General features: G+C 37.1%; 1 protein-coding gene across 1 annotated transcript; it reads left to right on the forward strand.

Moving 5' to 3' along the window:
* Nucleotides 1–3: 3 nt before the first annotated feature.
* FRRS1L (ferric-chelate reductase 1-like) lies at nt 4–5157 on the forward strand (the record flags this gene model as incomplete). Its single annotated transcript, XM_010134019.1, has 4 exons — nt 4–77; nt 549–687; nt 3840–4086; nt 4565–5157. Coding segments are annotated over 4 exons (633 nt in total), but the record flags the coding sequence as incomplete, so codon positions are not given.
* Nucleotides 5158–11154: the final 5997 nt, after the last annotated feature.

An 11154-nucleotide genomic window follows, 5' to 3' on the forward strand; every position in this document is an offset into this window, starting at 1 on the left:
TTCCCTACTGCTCCTCCTGTGGATCCATTTGCAAAAATCAGAGTGGATGACTGTGGAAAAACCAAGGGATGCTTCAGGTCAGTCTGAGATAGGAGTTTAGATACTTCCATGGTTGCAAATGCTGACTGATTACATTGAAGACTTTGGTAAACATTCCATACTCTTTTTAATTAAAGTTTATTATTTAAGAATGTACTTTGTAGTTAGGGACTGTATTATTTGAGGAAATTGGATTATTTAAGGATATACATCATAGTTATGGACTTACAGTTATTTCATGTTGTATTTTCATGAAGCACTTACAAAACCAGGGCTAGGAAGGTTAACAGTAATACTGTGTGTAATTAGTTGCTTGCGACGCTATTTAAATACTATACATTCTTACAATAAAAGAGTAATAATTGCAAACATTTAATGGTACTTTGTGTATGGCGTAATACAATGTTTTACTGCCATTATAACAAAATGCACTCTTTTCATTTTTTCTTGCAGAAAGGTAATTAAGTTCCACAGCAGGAAAATTTACATATATTTCCATTTCCATGTAGGTATGGTAAACCTGGATGCAACGCAGAGACTTGTGACTACTTTCTAAGTTACCGTAGAATAGGAGCTGATGTTGAATTTGAGCTGAGTGCTGACACTGATGGCTGGGTGGCAGTGGGATTTTCCTCAGACAAGAAAATGGTAAGACACTTAACAGTTCTTCATGTTGACAGTGTGTACACTTTTACATGCTAGGATATAAATGGTTTGTATTTGGTCTGTCAGAAACAGAGCACGTAAGCAAAATCTGACTTCCTGAAAACACAGCACTGCTCAGTAGCCACCCTGCAAGCAGAAGCCAGGCCTGCTTACTGCTTCCCAGAAAACTGCCTCATCCTTCCTAACACATCCTTACAACCGCATTTCAGTTCAGCTCTGAGTGTGTCTGCATGTTACTAGGTTTTTTGCCTTTTTAGTAGAAAAGTCCTCAGGGATAAGCCAATTCACGTGCAAATGTCCTGATGCACTTTATGTCATTGTTACTGGGACAAATTCACATCAGAAACTAAATAGCAAATAATTTTATTCTTCCGTATATCAGCTGTCTTTCAGCAATATAAATATGGCTTTCAGTGTTAAACTTTGTAAATCTTTTTGTTTCTTTCATATCTGTGTGTTGTTCCGGAAAGCCACAAATGTGTGACAAAATGACTCCTGCTAATTTAGATGTACATACTCTAGAAAGCAGTCTTGTTGAAATTTCTTCTTCTTCCTGTACTGGATTTTATTTGCTTTGGTTTTATGCTTATTCCTGTAGTTACTCTTTCATTCAAAAGCTTCACCTTTCGTCGTGTTTCAGTGAGCAAAACAGGAGCATGTACTGTGCAAACTGTAAAAAATCGAGCAATAGGCAACTTACAGAAAGATGTTTTGTCTGTGATGCTTGGTAAAATGATTGGGATTAAAGTGCCATCTGTAATGTAGGTCTTCATATACATATATAACAATACTGGGCCTATGCCCTAAATCACAAGCCAGAGGACAGGACTGTTTCTTGTACACTTGTAAGCAGTCATCTGAAAAAATACAGAATTTAGATGTCCTGGGCTAGGACCTACAAAAACGAACGGGAAGACTCATGCTGACTTAACATTTTTATCAGACCCAAAAAGAGAAATAGAAAGAAAATGTGATGGCAGGTTCTTTTCAGTCCTCACTATATGTATTTTAATATGACACTATAAATAACCACAATAAAGATAGAAGTCTTTTATGTCATAAAGAAGAGTTCAAGTGACAATAAATAGTTCATGTTTTCAATGTTGTGAGGAACAGTTTTACAGCCAAATTTTGCGAAGAGTTTAGATACTGAAAATGCAAATTCTCAACAGCGTTTTCAAAGCAGCTCAGCACCTTTCAGTATTTGGCCCCAAGCTGTCAGAGATAGTGTTACCAGTTTTTAACTCAGATATACCTGCAGCAGATTCCCGGGTCTCACTGCCTGTATCTCATCAGCCCCTTGGAAAGCAGGTGTTACCTTTCATCCCAGGCACACCAAGCAGCATGTTAAGACTCAGCTTCTAAGAAGAGTAAGAAGAGTAAAGTAAGTGTAAAGTAAAAGGTTTTGCTCCCAAATTTGCTGCATGTGCAATCTAATGACCATGAGTCAGCTGGACTAAACCAGCTAGCATCTGTCTTCCTCTCTTGTGCCCCTGTTCATTTCACTCTTTTTCATAACTTCTAGGATGTTTTGGTGTCCTGGGATGCACAGGATGTATGATAAAATGATTCTGGGTCAAAAGAGCTTAGCTGTGAGAAGTAGGCTGTGCTTTGGAGACCCTAATCAAAATGGTGTGTCCTGGATAGCTACAGAAGTTCTGGAAAAAAACCTATTTTGTGTCCTCAGTAGATTTTTTTTAATGTCCTGTGACCTATTTCTTTGTCTCAAATAATGTTGTGCTTGCGGGCTTTTGTGTCTAGGCAAGATTTTGTAATGTCATTCTGTTAGTTGAGATTCAGAATGCTTTTTTCTTTCCTTTTTATTTTTTCTATGTGAAAACAGCTTTACTTTTGCCTCATTGTACTTAAGAATGACAAATTTGTGCTCAGATGTATAAAAATTAAACTTGGAAAATAAGTTTTAGAGAGCAAGGCTAGGTTCAAGTCAGAAGCTGGCACGGTTGCCTACAGCAGCACTGAGGTACAGAAACTGGTCAAGCCTGTGTTTTACCTAGCTGTCCCCTTTTTCCCTCACTTTTGACACATCTTTTACAAATCCACATAGCAATATTCTCAGAGAGCTGAAATGCACCCTTTTTCTCTCCTTCCTGTATAACAAAGAACTGAGCGATGATCATGCTAGCAAGCGTCATGTCTATCATCAGCATGGCATTTAAGATTAGTAGTGGAGATTCAGGGCCTGTGTTTAATATGGCATCAATACCTGTGGCAGTGGTGTTCAGTAAAATGCCATTCGTCCAGCTTGCACAGTGCTTTACTGGTTCCTGATACTAAAGCTTCTGTGAGGTAGTACTCCTACAATTAATGCTACTCCCTGAGTGATACAGTGCTCTACCTCTTTGGCAGTGACCTTGGGTAACTGTTCAAGCAACTGGTTTAGTATTTCTGCAAATGACCTCTACAAAGGAGCATCTCACACACTTCCTTCTGTTGTTTCTTTGCTTGGTGGCTGTTTATGCTCTGTGAAGGGACACATATTGATTAGGTTTATTCTTGTATTTTATGGTGTTCTCTATTCTGTTTCTACATGCTGAATGCTTTTCATTTTCTCTTAAGAGTTATAAGGCTTGATGTTCCCTTAAGTGAATATGAGAAGAGATTTAAAAAGAGAGTGTAATTTATGCTATTATTTTCCCATATTTAGTAGATTAATCTCCTTTATTTCACTAAATTATATGGGTTTTCTGTCCATGATTTGATGCAGTGGATTTTGTGCAGATCAAGGATTCAAGACTGCCAGTTTTTATGAAGCAAAATCCCGGAACTTCACAATTTATGAAAGAAAACAGCCTTTCAATTAATTATGTTATGTCAGGATGACATAACATCTTACAAATATGTTTTATATGTTAGGTAAAATAACTCCTAGAGAGGTCGAAAAGAGAATTCAGTGATAGTAAGCGTAAGTAAATATTGCTATCCATGTTATGCTTTTCAATCTGATTGAGGACACATGGTTAGCAAAACAAATATTCGTGTATATATAACTTAAAAAGAAAGAATGAGACCCCCAGGTCTTGATTAGTTTTTAATGATTAGAATTATATACATAAATGAGGAAATACTTTGTGACACTTTTGTTTTCCTTCTACCAATATGTTTTTACCATATAGGGAGGAGATGATGTCATGGCTTGTGTTCATGATGATAACGGAAGAGTCCGAATACAGCACTTCTATAATGTTGGTCAGTGGGCTAAAGAAATCCAGAGAAATCCTGCTAGAGATGAAGAAGGGGTTTTTGAAAACAATCGTGTAACATGTCGATTCAAGCGTCCTGTCTATGTTCCCCGAGAGGAAACCATTGTAGATCTGCACTTGAGTTGGTACTATTTGTTTGCTTGGGGACCAGCAATTCAAGGTAAGTTGATTTCTGTGTTAATGACAGAACTGAGGTGCCAAAATTGATAAATATCTTTCAATGACATTATTTTTACTAGACCCTATTTTTTTAAATGAACTAAAATTCTGGCAGCATGAGGCTTAAACACGGATAAAAAGGAAGACAAGATAAATAAAAGTACTGCATGTCGTGTTTTCTCAGCTGTATAGTTAATACCACCACTCCCCAAAGGTAAATTTAGAAGAACTTCACAGAAGTTCTTCTTCAGAACTAAATGTTCTGTATTCCTCTGAAAGATGTTTATTGTTTACTTGAATTTAATTTGTTTTATTCAGAAGTTTAATTTCAGAAAGCAGAGAAATTACCCTACTCACTGACAGTGTGATATTGCCGGCTCCTGTAGATTTCAAAATTACTTGGCTGTCTACCTGTCTTTTGGTAGAGTTATAGAAAAAATGCATCTGACATTCTTTCTTTCTGCCCTTATCTGTTAAAGGTTCTATAACTCGTCATGATATAGACTCACCACCTGTATCAGAGCGTGTTGTCAGTATTTACAAGTATGAAGATATTTTCATGCCTTCAGCTGCCTATCAGACCTTCTCTTCTCCGTTCTGCTTGCTCCTCATTGTTGCACTGACCTTCTATTTATTGATGGGAACCCCATGACCGATGGACAATAGCAAGAATTTGTCAGTGCAATTTTCTCAGATGGACAGCTATATGGATGGACAATGCATTTTTCTGTTGGAATTTATATCACACCACCATCTTCATCTAGCTGCTTTGGAACATAGTTAGCTTCTCAGGAGAATGAAACAACCATCTCCCTTGAGTGGCAGAGTGGTAACAAATCATTTAAGGATAATCACTGAACACACAGAAGAGTATTTTCAGTGTTGTGACTACATGCTTAAAGAAAAGGAGACTTTTGTAAAATCAATGTGTGTGTGTGTGTATGCACGTGTGTTTGGGACGGGTGTCTGTATGTGTGCTTACGCAAATTTAATGATGGACATCTTATCAACTAACAAAATTGCCTTTCAAATCGCTCCCAAAAAGGAAATTTGGGAAAACATTATAATGCTGTTTGATACTTCTGGAGCAGTCAGCACAACTCCAAGTGCAGTTCCTGAACTTAAGATCTGGATACCAACACAGCAGTAAAAAACCTGCCCTTCAGTAATGGACAGTTTTCCTTTTTTTTTTTTTAGTATTTATCAAGGTTTACTTGCTGTGGTACTTCCCAAAACTAAACTCACATAATCAAGCATTAACGTGATTTTTTTTTTCCAGTGGAGAAGAGGTGATTAATGTCTTTATAGTAATAGTGTTTTGACAGCCTTCTTGAAAGAAATGGCTACTTCTTCAATGAGTGAGATCTAAGGTTATTTAAACAAGGGGAAGGAAATATACAGTAATGTAAATTCTCCAAACATAGAAAAACAGGTGTAAAACATACAGAATACAGAAGTTCCCAACAAGCCATAAGACATCCTCCCAAAAAATTAAATATTTTTTCTCTTTTTATGAAAAAGCAGTAATTTTGCTGACATGTAAATACATTTTTAAGCAGTTGTGTAGTAGTATGAAGTGTTGTATGCCTGTATATCCTGTTCATTTTAAAGATGAATGTGGGCAGCTGGTGTTAATTTACAAAGAAATGGAAATATAATTGAGATTATTTGTAAGGAAAAGTGGAGGTTAATAAGAAAAGCAGTATCTTTAGTTTCATCAAACCATTGCTAAAATGTAGTTACTGTAGAAAAAGATGAGATAAAGAGGAAATACGTTAGATTTTTTTTATCTCCAATAAATATTACAAAGATGAACGCTCAATATTACAGAAATGGTATGTGTCAAAACGTATATATGAGCCACAGAATATTATGAAAAACTTTGGGGTTTTGTGGAGAATTTCTGTTCTTCAAATAGTAGGGAGCGTACAGCACATGTCTTCATGTAGCAGTCAAATACACTTTGATAAGGCTGCTCATTCACTTCCCAACCTGCATTAAAATTCTATTTAAATAGAATTGAAATTTAGATTATGCCAAAGTTCTATCTAATGTGGCATGCTTGAGGACTCTGTAACATAGCATCTGGTAAAGTATGTGATGGTCCTCCTTTCTATTCCCATTGCAGCAGAGAGTGTAAAAAGATTAACTAGATTTGCTAGGATTGCATCATTATCCAGACTGAGGTTTGCAGTCTAATTTTTTTAGGCTCAGCATTCTTCAAACCTATGCTTAGAGTATATGAATTAGATTGAAAATGAATCTGTCTCCATCACAAACATTTTATCCCTATTTCAAAACAAAGATTGTTTAGTAATATATATTTTCATTGATGCCTTTAAGGATTTGTTCACTTATAATTACTGGACAGGAGGGGGAAGAGAAATTCAGGATGAAGTGAACTTTAAAAATGCATATAATAGCTTTATTTACTATAAATTCTCTCAAGCTGGATAACCTACTCTTCATCTGATGAAATATATAGTGGAGACCACCTAATAAAGAAGGTCTGCTTTGGTCCACGACAGCTGTAAAATTTAGCCTTAAAATGGGCTGAAGCAGAGATCTGAAGCCTGGATAATGAGTTTTATATTCAGCAACCAGATGAAGTGAAAAAATCATTAGGGCAAATTCTTTCTCCTTTGTGCTAATTTGTAGGCAGCTGAGATAGTGCAGTTCCTTCTCAGAGATCACAGCTATTTAAAGTAGCCTCAGGGTTGCTTTAGTTTATGGCCTTGTATTTACTATTTTAGTTTCAGGCATTCACCTGATTACCCACTAAAGGGCTAATCTAATAATTGAAAGGTACTGAAGTAGAATAGAAACCCACTTTGGCTCCTTTTTTTCTTCTTTAATACAGTGCTGGATTATAGGATAGCCCGGCTGGACCTAAGCACAAAGGTACTTTAAAGGTGACAAAATAGTACCAGGGTCAACGTGCAACTACTTTCCACTTAAATGGAGTCAGGCATGTTCAGGCTCTAAAGCAACAACACATTCAGAGCAAAGGCACACCTGCTTAAGGATGTGTCTGCTGCAAAGTATAAACTGCTTCAGCTGCACCCATGTTTTCAATTAGGATAAAAAATACATTTCCCTCCCCCCCCCTCCTCTTTTTCAGTTTACTTGTTAGTGTGCTGTCCGGTGTTTATGTTGTCATATTTTTCTCTTGTTGAAGTATTAGCAGAAACATGTACTTCTGTAAGAACCTTCACCCAGTCTTCAAAGTACTTAATTAACACTAATTATTTCTAATTAAATGGGAGGAAATAAAAGGTCACAACAAGCAACACAATCTATTCTTTGATATTTCAGCTGATAGTTGAGTTTAGCACTGAGTTTGTCTCTAGTTGCTCTTCAGAGCGGGGGGGAAAAGCAGGAATATGAGATTCAAGTTGACGAACAAAGAAGGTACAAGTTGGAATTACTATTGGGAAGAAATATGAGAAGAAAAATACCACAAGAAGAATGAAGAGGCTTTAACTCAGTGGTCTTTAACTTTGTATGATACTTGGTAAGTCTTAACATTTAAGTGGGTGTAGTAAATTGTTGTGGAAGGTATTTTGGGTTTCATGGGGTTTAGTTTGTTGGGGTTTTTTTCTTGTTAATATTGAAAAGCAGGATAGATCCCTGTTACACAAAGTAACTTTTCTTTGAGGTAAATTTTAAGTGATTATGGCATTTCAAATAGTTTTTTTTATTTTTCTAGTTAACAGGTACCAACACAAACTAGAGGGAAAGGCCTGCTTTGGAAAAGGAGGCAGACATTTCCTTCTCTTAAATTAAATAATTTTTAGCTTCTTTATAGTGACTATTAACAAGCAGCACTTAAAGAACACATTTCCAAAGTGCTTTTATTTTGAGATTTACTTGCTGTAGAGTGGCCTATTTCAAAGACATAGAGTTTAGAAAGTGCACGTTTAGAGTACAGTGTCCTTTGGAAATTTAACTTTGACTATTAATTAGAAAGATAGGACTGATGAAGACCATAAGGCATTAATTAACATCCTTGAATATGTTCTTCAAATTCAGTTGTGATCATTGCTTGTTACATTAACTGTACTATCACCCTTTGCTCACTCTGTCCATCTTATCTACAATGTTTTGTAAGTCAGTTGGAAGAGAAATAAGCTGTTATATTTGTGACAGTGCCTGTTGCAAAGGGACCCTGTTTATTGACTATAGCATCTGACTGGTACCCTGCTGAAAATAATAAGCTGAAGTGGCATTAATAAGTAGGGGTAGGAAAAAGGAAAAAAAGTGGAGAAGAAAGACTTATGCAAAATAATTTATTTCTTCACTGGAATCAAATTGCTGTGTATATTTTTATGTATAAGTAAGCCACTTCTAGATGTCAATTGATTCCCCACTTCCCCCACCCCCCAAAAGAAAAAAAAAAACAACCAAAACAGAAGAACCTGGCTGATTTGATAACGTTGTTAGATACAGGGTGAAGTTTTCTTCAAGATTCTATTATCATAAGGGAAATACTCTGATTTTGAAAGAGAACATATTAACGAGAGAAATTGGAAATCCTTCTGTGGCCTTCTTGATTAGTTTGGCAATACTTGGATAGCAAGAAAATAAACTCTTGTGATCTCCCTAATCTGAGGATCCTTCCGGATTGGGTCAAAAGTTGTCGAAGCTGTGTTTGGCATTGACTTTTCCAGCCTTCAACACAGGGATTAGAGAATGACTGAAGCATGGTGTACACCGGCAAACCCAGGCAGCGGTTTTGAAGCTTGCTTGAGCCACCATATTCTGGGCCTGAACGAAGGAGAAAAGCCCTGCAGCTGCCTTCATATACTCAACGGCTACTGCAAAATGCAAGTAACAAACAGCATGACCCATCCTACACCAAATCCCTTAAATTTTGCCAAACTGTGGATGGTGTTCATACTGTGAGTCTTAATGCCTAGGCTTACTCTGAAAAGTGCTCTGCTCCTTGTCACTAGCCCATGTCCTATCCCCACTTCCACAGATGCCTTATGCTGTTTAGTGAGGTGATCCTGAGGAGTCTCAACCCAGCTGTGAGGAGGACTGACACACAGCTGTCTTCATAATTATCCAGGTCACAGTTAGAAATCCATGTCATTGATGATCCTCCAGTTATCTGTAAGTGACTGCTACAAATTTAGAGGGAGACACAGTTCTCCCTATTATTTTGTCTGTCTTCCTCTTACTTTTCCATTCATCCAGTACATCAGACACTTATAAAGAAGCAAATTACTCTTCTTTTTGAAAATAGACCCTTTGTCTGGTTTTCAGATCTCTTCTGGGTCCTCTGGAAGTTTGCACCATGCTGTAGAGACAGAATTAAAATTAAAATGTAATCTTCATAACTTGTATCAGCATTTAAATTGCATTTTGACTCCTTTATCTCCTTGATTTGACACACTGATGCATAGCAGGTGTACTTTCTTCACACTTTTTTAACACCTCCAAATAGTTTCCCTAAAGAAAAGTTTTTGGCAATAGCTTTAGGAGAAGGAAATGTGTATTACACAGAATCGCAAAAGATCAAATATCACTTATGTTCAGAGATACCTATTGTAGGAGTGCTAATATTTTATACAAAGTTTAACTTTGTATACACCCTTAGATTTATGATAGAAGTGGAAGCACATTTAAATATTACAGTTATTTTAGTGCTTCATGGAGGCGTGTATGTACAAAACCTGTGTGTAATGAATGGGTGAAGCAGTCTCCTTGAATGCCACACAGTGAGGCACTGGTGACCTCAGTCAGTTTGGAATAGAATAGTGGAGAGAGACTGGTAGTAAGGCTGAATGACAAGGAAAGGCTAATGGTTTTGGCATACTTCCTGTTTTTGCATGCGGCAGAGCATGTCTGGCACTTTTAACCTCAAGCAACTATTACCTGATGTGAATAGAAGGAACAGAGTCTGACTTTAATGAGAATTTAGCTTTTATGCAGGACCTATCTGAGTAAGGGCTGATGTAAGCGCAAGGTCAAACTATGCCTCAAGACGTGTATTCCCATCAAACTCCATGGTAAGAGCTAGAGGCTTGGTCTTGACTTTGGAGGTATGAAAACCTGTCAAGGGCCTGTAGGCGGTAGTGGCAGTTGGCTGCTGTGGGAAGTTCCTGGTTACTGGCCATTTTGCAAACCACAGTATCAAAAGACGGAGGCTCTAAATCTTTTCTTAACAGCTTTCATCTTACATTATCTATTTCCTCTAATTACAATGTCATTATTGGTGTTTCTATAGCAGTGCATCAGGGCCTAATGCAGCTTTCCCACAATCTGCCTAGCACAGATATGGATCTAACTGGAAGGTTTTAAAGAAAATCTCAAATTCTTGAGTACAAAAGATACTCAAAAGACCATATGTTAATTTTTCACATCTTTTTTGATACCTAGTTATTTCTGTGCAATTTATATGTTGAGGTATCTGATTTTTGCAGATGTAGAGTAAGAGATAGATAAGCCTTTCTTTTCTAAACGTGTTTTATTAGCATGAAATAATCACTTTAACTTCCATTTTATTTTTTTTATTTTTACAGTGAGTTTGGTAAAAATGTATGCTTGAACTTGGTTATTTAACTTCTCTAATTTGGGCTCAGATAGTGAGGAAAAACTAATTTTGAAATGTCAAGGAAGACATGTGCAGCTTGTGGAGTTGATAGGTGTGAAAAAGCAGACTTAAGTCATTACTTGCTTTGAAAAATCTGTGATTTGACTTGGTAATAGCAGTGAATCTGCTGTAAGGAAAGGGGCAGATTTTTTTTTTCTTGGATTGCCAAGTAGTTTGAATTGCACTCGTAGTCTCATAGAATATCTCAAGTTGGAAAGCACCCATAAGGATCATAGAGTCCAACTCCCTGTTCCTCACAGGACTGCCAAAAACTAAACCATGTGACTAAGAGCATTGTCCTGATGATCCTTGAACTTGGACAGGCTTGGTGCAGTGACCAGTTCCCCAGAGAGCCCGTTCCAGTGACTGACCACCCTCTCAGCGAAGAACCTTTTCCTAATATCCAATATGATGCAGTTTCCTAGTCACAGCTGTTTCTTTTGCCCTACTTCTGTGTCTCTTATGTAAGCA

This window comes from Buceros rhinoceros, unplaced genomic scaffold, assembly GCF_000710305.1.
Source record: "Buceros rhinoceros silvestris isolate BGI_N320 unplaced genomic scaffold, ASM71030v1 scaffold3944, whole genome shotgun sequence".
Taxonomy (NCBI): domain Eukaryota; kingdom Metazoa; phylum Chordata; class Aves; order Bucerotiformes; family Bucerotidae; genus Buceros; species Buceros rhinoceros.